Below are 12,230 nucleotides of genomic sequence, written 5' to 3'. Positions count from 1 at the left end.
TCGTGCTTTCGATCTCGCAGCGCAATATATCCAGATAGCCGTCGGGTACAGCTGTGGCATGACCTGGAAAGGCCTAAATATAGCGGTAAATCGTACTCTATAGAGCGTTGATTTGGCGAAACGTGGGACCGTCGGCAGAATTAAAGTGCACGTTGTTTGGCTAATTGCTGGATATTTGATGTGATCGTGACATGCATGCGAACAACCGAGAAGTCCGGGGTCGCTAATGCAATGCCCTTGCAGCTTCATATAAGACGGATCCAGCTCTACATCGCCCAACGTATTCACAACGTTATCTGCACACCGTCCTCGCCTGGTCTGGAGGCGGACATGCTTGGCGCTTTCTTTTCCAGACTAAAATGGCAGGCGAGGATTTCAACACTCGCATTGGGAAAGGTGAAAGCTGGTAGCGACTTACTCCAGGGTACCATGCAGTCCATCTACGCTCCAGATCATCTATGTTTAGACAAGACGAGATCAGTCTTGTAGATACTCGTACTGATAACGTCCTTGGCAGTTTCTCCAGCCAGTGTGGCATCTGCTTGAAGCCAGCCATACTTTCCTGCCGGTAGCCGACGTGGTCTTGATAGATGCATGCTTGGCTGATGAAGAAGCCAATGCAGGCACCAGCTGATGTTTTGTGTTTTGGCGAGGTGTCGAGGAATGCTCGCACAATTTGTGTTGCATGCACGTGGTATGTAACGTCAAAGTTTTACCCGTCCGCCGGGGGATCCAACAGCTTGTCCAGAGGCCATTTTCGTATTGCCCTTATGCTGAGTGGAGAGACGTGACCCGCTTCATACATCTCAAGACCAGACCAACCTATCATTGCGGCATTGTCGGTGCAGAATTTGGGCGGCGGAAAATGCAACTCAACATCCGGATAACCATGGGCGCAAAGCGTCTTCGCAAGTCTTACAGCCGTTAGCATCCCAGTCGACGAAACTATGTGTTCTCGCTACTGCAGGCAGACTTACATGTGCCGGAGAAACGAGTTGGCAGCCACGCCACCAGCCATGACAACCGCAGGCACGGCTAGAGTATCTTCTTGAGTCTGCAAGCCCAGAACTACTCGGGAAGCGACATGCTCAAATGCTGCGCGCATGGTCTCGCGTGCAAGATCCATGCGCTCTTCAAGGCTAACTTCTGCCGCAGTTCGCTCGACTTTGTTGAATTTCCTAGTGACCGGATCCATACCAAACCGAACGATGCGCTCAACCATTGTCGTGATACCTGAAAAGCTCAGCTCAAGACTGTTGATCTTGACACCTCCACCTGATTTAGTCAAGGGCCGATTAAGTGCCCAGCCCCATTTTGTCGCGCTCTTCTGCATGGCGTCTTCATGATTCAGAGGAACCTCGTACCATTCGTATAGGTATCCATGAGCATCCAGGTATGTCTTCGCAGAATAATTTGGTGGCTTCGAGATATGGGTGGATGCGCCGCCGGGTATCGGCTTGCGGGAGCGATCGGGCAACGCAAATGCCTCGAGGAGCGCTCCATACATGGTGCTCTTTGATGTTGCCAGTAACTCTGTAGGCAGCACTACACGAGCGATCTTGTCCAAGCACTCTCCCACAGCGATGTCATTTGTAGAACCCAGCACGCGGTGGTCCGTCAAAGACGCCGAGTGTATGAGCAGTGTATGACCACCTGAGGCGAGGACGGATAGAAACGGAAACTTTGGCGCGGTTTGTATCGACGTCGAATCGTAGATGGCGCTGTGTTCAGGCTCGGTGTGGGCTTCGAGGGCGCTGACCATGCGTGGCGTAAGCGCATGAGCCTGCATGTGGTGGACTCCGACGAGAGGTTTCTAGTATCGCTATCAGCAGCAAGTCCGTAGAGAGAAGCTCGCGCAGTACCTGCCATGCTACAGCGAGTCCCTTGGCGGTATCAAGACCCGTGAAGAGATTACTGCGCATGCCTGGCCCACGAGTGACAGACACAAAATCAGGCAGCCTTCGTGTCGCGAGATCGACTGTGCTTGCTTGCGCATCTTCTGGAGGAATCCCTCCATCTCGCATCGGCAGAGAGCGCATAGCTTCATGGAGAAGCATGGCCAGGTTCTCTTGGTGCGACAGAAGGGACACCAGCGGGTGAACGCCCTGATAGACGGCATTGTCCGATGTCACTTTCTTGTGGAAGTGCAACTGCGCTGTCGCCCGGCCGTGCCGAAGCTCTTTTTCCACTATGGCGACCGAGGTATCATCGCAAGACGTCTCGATGGCCAGCGTCATCAGACAGCGGCGAGGCCTCCATTGCGGGGGCGGAAGGATTCGCGATCGGACGACGGCTTGGAGTGTTCTGCATCGAGGTCGCATGCCTCGCAGGTCGGCAAGGGCTTGGTGTGGGCGAGACGTGGTGTTGATGCACAATTCTGCATTACCGGCGGAAGGGTTCCGAGCGGCCTGGGCCCTGTGACGTACTGGCTAGCACCCGAAGCTTCGAGCCTCACATGCCAACACGCCCATTTGACATCACCTGAGTCGTCTCCCCTAACCGTCTCGACGATGCGATTTACACCCGACGTTTCTCCCCCTCATGGCTGACGTAGACAAGAAGACGGATGGCCCCGAGCCATATTCTTCGACGGGCTTCGACTTCACCCTATTGCCCGACTACGCGAACGACTTTGTCGAAGAAGACCATTTTATCGAATTCGAGAAAGCCCTCGCTGCGCCTGAGAATTCACCATCCACCGAAGACCTCACGGCTCTGCCGCCCGATCGAACCTTCATCTCCGCCCAGAACGACTGGCGGCCGGTCCACCAGCGCGTCAAGCGGCGCAAGAAGAGCAAGGCGCCCCCGCGACGCGGCAAGGACGAGACGCGCGAAGGCTTCGTCTATGTGTTGCTCAAGTGGCCCCTGCTCCTGGTCGTGCTGGGGTGGCTGTTCTTCCTCAGCATAGCCTACGTCTTCACTCGCCTGTACATATACCTATACGAGCACTGGATCACATGGCGAGGCACACGGCAGAGACTAAGACAGCGGCTGCAGGATGCGCGATCCTACCAAGAGTGGATTGAGGGCGCAAAGGAGCTCGACGCATATCTGGGCAACGAGTCGTGGAAGGAGAAGGCCGACTATGCCTATTACGACAGCAAGACGATTGCAAGAGTACACCAGCAGATGGTCAAACTGCGCGAAAAGGCCGAAGCAGAAGAGAAGAGCGGGCCAGGATCAAAAGCCTCACAAGGCCAACACACGGCTGTCGAGGACCTTCGTGCGCTCCTAGAAGGTACGCGCCCCGTCTTTTCCACGCCACAGAACACATCTAACGTCGCATTTAGCCTCCATGAAGAACAACTTCGTAGGTTTCGAGAACCCCCGACTGTACAGCGAGACGTACTACGGAACCAAAGACCTCGTCCAGAAATTCGTCGACGAAGCCGAGACGTCGCTCACTTTTCTCCTGCAAACCACACAGCTCGATGCAGAGAACAAGCGCGCCCTGTTCAAACACCTCGGCAGCAACTTCGGTCGCACTGCGCTATGTCTGTCTGGAGGAGCGACATTTGCATACTACCACTTCGGTGTGGCCAAGGCTCTCATGGATGCTGAATTGCTGCCCGAAGTCATCACTGGTACATCTGGTGGAGCTCTCGTAGCTGCACTGCTATGTACGAGGACCGACGATGAACTCAAGAAACTACTTGTACCCGCTCTGGCCCATCGCATCACGGCTTGCCACGAAGGTATCCTTACATGGTCAAAGAGATGGTACAAGACAGGAGCGAGATTTGACAGTGTCGATTGGGCAAAAAAGTGCGCTTGGATGACCCGTGGCAGTCTGACGTTCAAAGAAGCATACCAGAGGACTGGACGTATACTGAACGTCTCTTGCGTGCCCTCCGACCCCCACTCTCCGACCATCTTAGCCAACTACATCACGGCTCCGGACTGTGTTGTCTGGTCAGCAGTTTTGGCATCTGCTGCCGTCCCTGGAATTCTCAACCCAGTGGTCCTCATGAAAAAGAACAAGGACGGCACTCTTTCACCCTACTCTTTTGGACACAAGTGGAAGGATGGAAGTCTCCGGACGGACATTCCACTGAAAGCGCTGAACCTCCACTTCAACGTTCGATTTTCAATCGTCAGCCAGGTCAACCCTCATATCAATATCTTCTTCTTCTCATCCCGTGGCTCGGTTGGTCGACCTGTCACCCATCGCCGTGGACGCGGATGGAGAGGTGGTTTCCTTGGTTCCGCCACAGAGCAAGTACGTCAACCACACAACGGAGTCTCAATACGCATGCTAATCAATTGATCCAGTATCTCAAGCTCGATCTCAACAAATGGCTAAAGGTGCTTCGCCATCTCGAGCTTCTACCGCGACCACTAGGCCAGGACTGGAGTGAACTCTGGCTGCAACGCTTCAGTGGGACCATTACCATCTGGCCCAAGTCCATACCTTCAGACTTTTTGTATATCCTCACGGACCCAACCCCAGAGCGACTAGCACGCATGATACATGTTGGCCAACAGTCGGCTTTCCCCAAACTGAAGTTCATCGCGAATCGTGCCAAGTTGGAATATGCCATCCAGGAAGGAAGACGGAGATTCAGACCTCGTGGGGCACGCGATGACGACATTGTCAACACTCTCAGCGAAGAAGACCTTCGTAGCTTGCTCAAGCGCACAGGGAGCGATGGCCCTGACGGTGAGGCTCTATACCCAGCTTCAGAATCAGAGTCCTCCTCCACTGCCGGACCATCGCGGCCTAGCTCGCCCGTGAATCTCCCTCTTGGTCTTACATTCGCGCGTAAAAAGAAGAACGCGCCAGCTGATCTAGCAAACACTGCTGAGAAGCCAGACGCCCCCGACAGTCCATCGTTGGGAAAACGATTGAGTGGATGGTGGTCCGCTATGTCGCCTCAAGCCACAACACACTCTACAGCCCTCAGAGCTCGTCCCCGTGATTCGCCATTCAGTCACGATCGTCCTAATTCGATGTTCGAGTTCCGACCAAGCGGCGACATTATAGACGTCCCTACGGGGAGAAAGCAGAGTAGGGTTTTCGACGACTCGGATGATGCCGAGGGAAGTCGAGATTTATCAAGGCGCAGACAGCAGCATAAAGGAGACATGTTTGGCGATACCGATGCTGGTATGAAGGACGCTGAGGATCATGGCGAGGCAGCAGATTTCGGTGACGACGAGGAAGACCGAGACGAAGTGCAAAGTGTTGGATTGGGTCTTGGTGTCGAGGGGCAGGGTTTATAGATTGCCTTCCTTCGCCTTATACCTAGATTAGAATGTAACAATATTAATGGCAAAGTTATTCGTCTTGAGCTTATGACACGCGTCTTTCAAGGCCGCGCAAGCCATGCAGAACGTAGACAGAACGTAGACAGTGTGTATGAAGGCATGATCTAGCATCATCAATCATGTTGCCTCATAATGATTCTTCTATCTTTTCTTAAGATTCATATCTCGCATATGTCCGGATGCTCTCGCGACGACGCTAGCGCTTACGCACGTGATAGTCGCGTTTGGCAGACTTGGCATGTCGTCATCGAGAACACGTTCTGAACGCGCGATCACACGGCAGCCTGCGCCTTTCAGAAATCGAGTCGACGACCACTTCCACCCCTCCAAACAGATGGACAACGCCCCCAGAAGAGCGCCATGGGTGTCACCGGTCTCTGGACCGTTCTGCAGCCCTGCGCGCGGCCGATCAAGATAGAAACGCTGAACAAGAAGCGCCTCGCCGTCGATGCCTCCATCTGGATATACCAGTTCCTCAAGGCCGTGCGCGACAAGGAAGGAAACGCTTTACGGAACAGCCATATTGTCGGTTTCTTTCGCCGAGTATGCAAGCTTCTCTTCATCGGCATCAAGCCCGTCTTCGTCTTCGATGGCGGCGCACCGGCGTTGAAGCGACAAACCATCAACAACCGCAAGTCGCGACGTGAAGGTAGACGAGAAGATGCGGTCCGGACAGCTGGAAAGTTGCTGGCTATACAAATGCAGAGGGCTGCTGAGGAAGAAGAGAAGAGGCGGAAGGAAGCTGCCAAGCATCCAAGAGAGGAGCCACCGCAACAGGAGGAAGAGATACCCGATAATCTGGTCTATGCGGAGGAACTTCTGCAGACGCCCCAGGAGCGAACAGAAAATCGCACCTTCAAGAAGAAGGACCAATATCACCTTCCGGACCTGGGCAAGTCCATGTCAGAAATGGGGGCTGCGAATGATCCCAGAGTCATGTCGCTTGAAGAGCTGGAGGAGTACGCACGTCAATTTGACAGAGGCGAAGATATCAATGTCTATGACTTCTCCAAGATTGACTTCGATGGTCATTTCTTCCAGAGCCTGCCTCCGGCTGATAGGTACAACATCTTGAACGCAGCCAGGCTACGAAGTCGACTCAGGATGGGACACTCAAAAGAACAGCTTGACGCAATGTTTCCAGACAGGATGGCTTTCTCCAAGTTCCAAATCGAGCGTGTGCGCGAACGTAATGAACTTACGCAGCGATTGATGAACCTCAACGGGATGAACGACGATGCATTTGGCGCAGGCGGATTCAATCGCGTTGCGGGCGAGAGAGATAGGGAGTATGTTCTCGTCAAGAACGACGGAGTGGAAGGCGGTTGGGCCCTCGGAGTTGTGCTGAACAAGGAAGAGGGCAAAGCTCACAAGCCGATCAACGTGGACCTACCAGAGCGCCCTGCTGAAGAAGAACAAGAATGGGAGGACGATGAAGACTTCGAGGACGTCCCAATCGAGGGCCTGAACAGGCTGCCAAAGCCCAAGGGGAGCTTGAGCGCCCAAGAGAAGGAGGGTCGTGAGTTCATCGCGAACGAGCTTGCGACACGACGCAGAAGGCTTTACAAGTCGAGGAGAGAGAAGCCAGTACAGTCTAAACCACAAAGGGCTACCCCGATCAACCAGGATCCAGACTCGTTGTTCCTTGCGGATGACAACGAAGAAGAGGAAGACTGGGAGAACGTTCCGATGAACGGGGCGATCGATGTGGATGATGCAGGGGATGATGTTGAGAACGAGCAGTTACAGCAAGCCATTGCCTTGTCAATGCAGCCCGAGAAACAAGCTGTCGCTGAGGAATCTGAAGACGATCCAGTGCGTGAAGTTTTCGAACAGAAGCGTGCCGCTGAAGCGAATCCTTTCGCTGGGACGAAGGGTTCTGGAATGGCTATCGCAAGGCTTGCCAATCAACGCAGTAACAAGCTTGCTCCAAAAGGCCCTTTTGAAGGAAGCGACAGCGAAGAGGATATGGACTTGCAGGCTGCACTAGCGGAGTCTCGCAAGTCCAAACGTCCAGTTAAGCCAAGGAAATCTTCATTTACACAACAGGACCCAACACCAGCACCCGCTATCAAGTCTGCGCCAAAGCCGAAGAATGCTGCCGGTTTTGACGGGCCGCTCCCCTTCGAAAGACTCAACCTAGGCAACTCTCTTTTAGGCAAGAAGAAAATGGACAAGCTCGAAGAAGACAACGCAGGCGGTTTCGAAAAGGACTATGGGCAAGATAAGAAGGATGCCGTGCCACTTCCACCGTGGTTCAGCGGCCAAAGAGATATAGCAAAAGAAGTGAATGCTCAACGGCAAGAAGAGAAGGAACAGTGGGAAGAAGCGCGTCAGGAGGAGAAGTCCAGATTCCATTTCCAGCAGCTCCCAACCCTTCGAAAGCCAGAGATCAAAGAGGTTATCGATTTGGATGCGCCCGCTAGCCAGAATCAGGAGCAAGTGATTGCAATCGATTCAGACGACGAGGCTGATGCACAGATGGAAGACGTTCCAATTGAGGATCCCAAATTGAGGATGGGCGATCTCGCTGACAAAGTCAAAGCGGAGCCTCCTAAACCGCTTTCTCCGCAGCAGAAGTCGCCTCCCCGTCAAGATCCTAGTCTGGTGAAGAAGACTCCATTTGCGGATGATTCCGATGATGAGCCAGTGGATTGGTCTGAGAGCGAGCCTGAAGACGAGAGACATGTACAGCAGAAGTCGACCACTGACGGGAAGTCAGAGCTAACAGTTGTGCACCCTCCAAGGTCTCCGTCCGAAGAATCTGAAGAGTTTGAGGATGTACCCATGCAAACAGAGACAGCCGATTTGACTGAACCTACTAAGTCGGCATCGCCAGAGTTTGAAGACGTGCCTATGCAGGGCGAGCCTGTTGCAACAGCAGCTGTACAACCAAAGTCACCATCGCCAGTATTTGAAGATGTCCCCATTCGCCAGGAACGACCACGTCGACCACCAAGGGAGCTATCGCCTTTACAAGGTCCAGACGATCTGACAAAGCCTATTGTCCCTCACAGTGGCGTAGTAGATGACAGCGCACCTCTAGACATGCCTGAAGGTAACGACTCGGATCAGTACTCTGATCCCGAAGACGAAGAACTATTCGCATCTCTAGCGAAAGAAGCAGAAGAGCATGCGCGATTCGCTCAAGAACTGTCCAACAACACTGCAGCCAGGGTAAATTTCGATGACGAGCTCAAACAGCTCCGCGCACAGCAGAAGAAGGATCGTCGAGATGCGGATGAAGTCACCCAGACCATGATATCCGAGTGCCAGCACTTGTTAACTTTATTCGGACTGCCATACATCACAGCCCCCATGGAAGCCGAAGCGCAATGCGCTGAACTGGTCACACTTGGCCTTGTGGACGGTATCGTGACCGACGACTCCGATACTTTCCTCTTCGGTGGTACGCGTGTCTACAAGAACATGTTCAACGCAGCCAAATTTGTCGAATGCTACCTCGCCCAAGACCTCACCAATGAATTCAGCCTCACACGAGAGAAGATGATTGCAATTGCCCAATTGCTTGGCAGCGACTACACAACAGGCATTCCAGGCATCGGGCCCGTAACCGCGCTAGAAATCCTCTCCGAGTTTCAAGACCTAGAGTCTTTCCGAACCTGGTGGGATGGCGTCCAAAGTGGAACTATCAAGAAGGAAGAAGACGCAAAGAAACCGTTCCGAAAACGATTCCGAAAGAACCAGGCTACCAAACTCTTCCTACCACCAGGGTTCCCAGATCCTCGCGTAGCGGAAGCTTACCTTCATCCCGAGGTCGACAGTGACCCTGAGCCGTTCCAATGGGGCGTCCCCGATCTGGCTGCTTTGCGTTCTTTCTTGAGTTCTCAGATTGGATGGAGTCCTGAGAGGACGGATGAGGTGCTTGTTCCTGTCATCAAGGACATGAATCGCAGGGAGAAGGAGGGTACGCAGGCGAATATTACTCGGTTCTTTGAGGGGGGTGTCGGGGCTGGCGCTTTTGCGCCGAGAGTGAGGAATGCAGAGAGCGGGCCGAGTGGGAAGAAGAAGGGTACAGGGGCAGCTGGAAAGAGGTTGGGTGCTGCGTTGAATCGGTTGGCGGGGAAGGATGGAGAGACAGGAGATGGGGTGGCGACTGCAGGTGGAGAGGCAGAAGCTGCGCATGAGACGACTACTGGCGGGACAGGCAGGAAGAAGAGGAAGGCTGCAAGTAAGCCCATGTCTTTGGCTGAAAAGGAGGATGGAGATGCGACTGCTAGTGTTGAGGAAGAGGAAGAAGATGAGCTTTACAAGGGACCCACAGCGAAGAAACCACGGAAGACGCGGAAGGGGAAAGCAGCCAAGTGACTTGGAACAATCTCGATATTATCTATCATTACATCTACCCAACCCATATCTTACACAACATGACATCCCTTCCAAGGTCTTCATAACTTCACACTCCCGCCCTCGATCTTCTTCAAGTCCTCTAACGTGAACCTCTTATAAGTCCCGTCCTTCAACCAATACAACGTATCCCCCTTCTCCTCGACAACCCTCGGATCAATCCCCTCCTTCTGCAACTCGACCTTCTGCTGCTTATTAGTCCCCGTCAACTGCATCTCCCTGGTGACCCGAATCCAAACAGGCACCGCAAACGCAGGCAACTCCTTCTTAACATGCTGCGCCAGCTCCGCAAGCAACCTCTCCCCCACCTCACCAACCCCCTGCTCAAACACAATCGCCGCGCACCCCGCACGCCCATCATGTCCCGGAACACCAACACCATATACATTCGCCTCGGCAACACTGTCATGTTTGCCCACAGCCTCCGACACCTCAGCCGTAGACACATTCTCCGCTTTCCAACGAAACGTATCGCCAATGCGATCGACGAACCAAAACCTTCCTTCCGCGTCCCAGCGCATGAGATCGCCAGACCGGAAATACGCATCCCCTTTCGTCTTGACATCCCGAATAATCTTCGAGTTGGTCGCCTTCTCGTTGCCGTAGTAGCCCTGGAACCCGTCTTTGATATTGTCTGCATCCAGTTTACCGAGTAACTCGCCGGGCTCGTTGTAATCGCTGATGTGGCACAGACCGGTTTTGGGGTCGCGGAGGGGCTCCGGGGGATCAGCGTTGGGATCCATACGCACGAGGGTGAGTTTGCGCGTCATGAGGAAGTTGGCGAGGAGGCCGTTGCGGGCGATTGCGCCGCTGGAAAAGGAGTTTGAAGAGCAGTTGAAGAGGCCGCCGGGGGCTTCGGTTGCGGCGTAGAATTCGTAGATGGTGCTGATGCCGAAGCGTTGTTTGAAGGGCTCCCAGACGTCTGGGCGCAGGCCGTTGCCAAAGGCGGCGCGGAGGTGGTGCTGTTTGTCGAGGGGGGAGGGCGGCGCCGAGAGCAGGTAGCGACATGTTTCGCCGACGTAGTGCAGGATTGTGGCGTGCGAGGAGCGGATTTCGGGCCAGAAAGTCTTGTGGGAGAATTTCTTGGATAGGTGGATTGTGCTGCCCGCGCGGAGGACGGCGCAGGCGCCCAGGACGGAGGCGGAGCTGTGGTAGAGGGGCATGGAGGTGTAGACGATGTCGTTCTTCAGTGACATCCAGCTTGCGGCGAACTTTGCGCCGCCGCCGCATTTGCCCCAGGACATTACGGCGGGTTTGGGCAGGCCCGTCGTGCCGGATGTGTAGATGAGCATGGCCATGCTGCTGCGCTTTTGGTCGGAGCGAGCCGAGTCGGGGAGGCGCGTCGGCGGGTGCGTGAGGATGGTCGAGGTCAGGGCGTCGTCGAAGAAGATGATTTCGAGGTTTCGCTGCGCAGTCAACGGCTCAGAGACGGCGCCTGCTTCGATGGCGGCTTGGGGAGTCTGTGTCTGGTTCTTGACTGACTGTGGGACGTCGGACGGTTCCTGCTCAAACGTGTATTTGACCTTGTCTGCGTGGTGGACGCGAGTGAGGCCCTGCTCCTTCAGCGCATCTTCGCTGAACTTGTCCCTGCTCTCCTGGTCCACCAGCACCAAGCGCGCAGTGCTCGTCTTGACGGTATGGACCAGCGGCTTGCCGGAGAGGTTGTAGTTGATAAAGGCGGGCTTCGCGCCAATGCTCCAGAGGCCAAACCAGACCCAGATGAAGACGTCCGAGTTGACAAAGTCCATTGCGACAATCTCATCCTTGTCCACGCCCTTGCTCTTCAGCCAGTTCCCGTACCGCAGCACAACGTCGTAAGCCTGCGCATACGTCCATGTCTTGCCCTGGAAGATGATCCAAGCACGGTCTGCGCGCGCAGAGGAGTGGGCATGCGCCTCGAGTTCGTAGAAGAGGTTCAGCGTGTCGCGTCGTTCCTGCTGCGCGCCGACGATGCTGCTGCCGATGAAGGACGACAAGAGGGGCCAGTCGTAGGTGAATCCATGGCGGCCGTTAAGATACGCGAGACCAGCTGCGGCGGCGGGCAGCGCAAAGGGAAGAACTGGCAGTGCAATGTGTCAGCGAGCTGCGCCGTGTGGTTACAGGCTGACGCGAGATTACCTGACATAACCGGTAACCAATAGATCTGTAGCAACAACGAAACGTATAAAAAATGCTACAACCGCGCAATGTCCAGTATTCGCATAGACAAAAGAAGAGACTTGATCAGATACAATCTACTCATCAACTTTCCGCGACACCCCGTTGTCGCCAGCTAGTGACGTTTGACCACACAGCTAGCGGCAGTGGGCACCATGGGAGCTGTGGAGCCGAGGCATTTAGGGGCACCCCAGTCGTCTCTCGAGTAAGCCTTCCCACCTCCCCTCCTCTATCCTGGAGTGGCTGCATTCCCCTCATCGCCCAGACATGGCCAACCTCTTGCGTTGCCCGTAGAAAGCCACATGCTGCTCCGCGTCGGCGGCATGTGAAGTATACCTAGGTAGTATCAATTGGGTAGCTGTCCTACCCCAGCATACTCATCCAGCAGCTGAATAGTAAGGCCGAGACAATGGCTGTAAATGACGTCTGGTTGTCTT

The 12,230-nt window shown here is 54.5% G+C and overlaps 4 protein-coding genes across 4 annotated transcripts; 2 read left to right on the top strand and 2 right to left on the bottom strand.

The window, feature by feature from the left end:
- Positions 1-973: 973 nt before the first annotated feature.
- Positions 974-2,024, bottom strand: J4E83_000236 (uncharacterized protein; the record flags this gene model as incomplete). The annotated part of the gene is made up of 2 exons (XM_049327199.1): positions 974-1,813; positions 1,863-2,024. 2 exons carry the CDS (start codon positions 2,022-2,024, stop codon positions 974-976), a joined length of 1,002 nt encoding a protein of 333 aa, XP_049193344.1.
- Positions 2,025-2,541: 517 nt separating this feature from the next.
- J4E83_000235 (uncharacterized protein) lies at positions 2,542-5,223 on the top strand (the record flags this gene model as incomplete). The annotated part of the gene is made up of 3 exons (XM_049327198.1): positions 2,542-3,238; positions 3,291-4,219; positions 4,273-5,223. The coding sequence occupies 3 exons, from the start codon at positions 2,542-2,544 to the stop codon at positions 5,221-5,223; spliced, it is 2,577 nt and encodes an 858-aa protein (XP_049193343.1).
- Positions 5,224-5,628: 405 nt separating this feature from the next.
- J4E83_000234 (uncharacterized protein) lies at positions 5,629-9,597 on the top strand (the record flags this gene model as incomplete). Its single annotated transcript, XM_049327197.1, has 1 exon — positions 5,629-9,597. The coding sequence occupies one exon, from the start codon at positions 5,629-5,631 to the stop codon at positions 9,595-9,597; it is 3,969 nt and encodes a 1,322-aa protein (XP_049193342.1).
- An 80-nt stretch (positions 9,598-9,677) lies between these two features.
- Positions 9,678-11,761, bottom strand: J4E83_000233 (uncharacterized protein; the record flags this gene model as incomplete). Its single annotated transcript, XM_049327196.1, has 2 exons — positions 9,678-11,695; positions 11,755-11,761. 2 exons carry the CDS (start codon positions 11,759-11,761, stop codon positions 9,678-9,680), a joined length of 2,025 nt encoding a protein of 674 aa, XP_049193341.1.
- Positions 11,762-12,230: the final 469 nt, after the last annotated feature.

This window comes from Alternaria metachromatica (genome assembly GCF_023757995.1).
Source record: "Alternaria metachromatica strain BMP 0045 chromosome Unknown scaffold_1, whole genome shotgun sequence".
In the NCBI taxonomy this organism is placed as follows: Eukaryota; Fungi; Ascomycota; class Dothideomycetes; order Pleosporales; family Pleosporaceae; genus Alternaria; species Alternaria metachromatica.
Note: the sequence above shows the minus strand (reverse complement) of the source record. Positions and strands in the feature narration are given on the sequence as shown.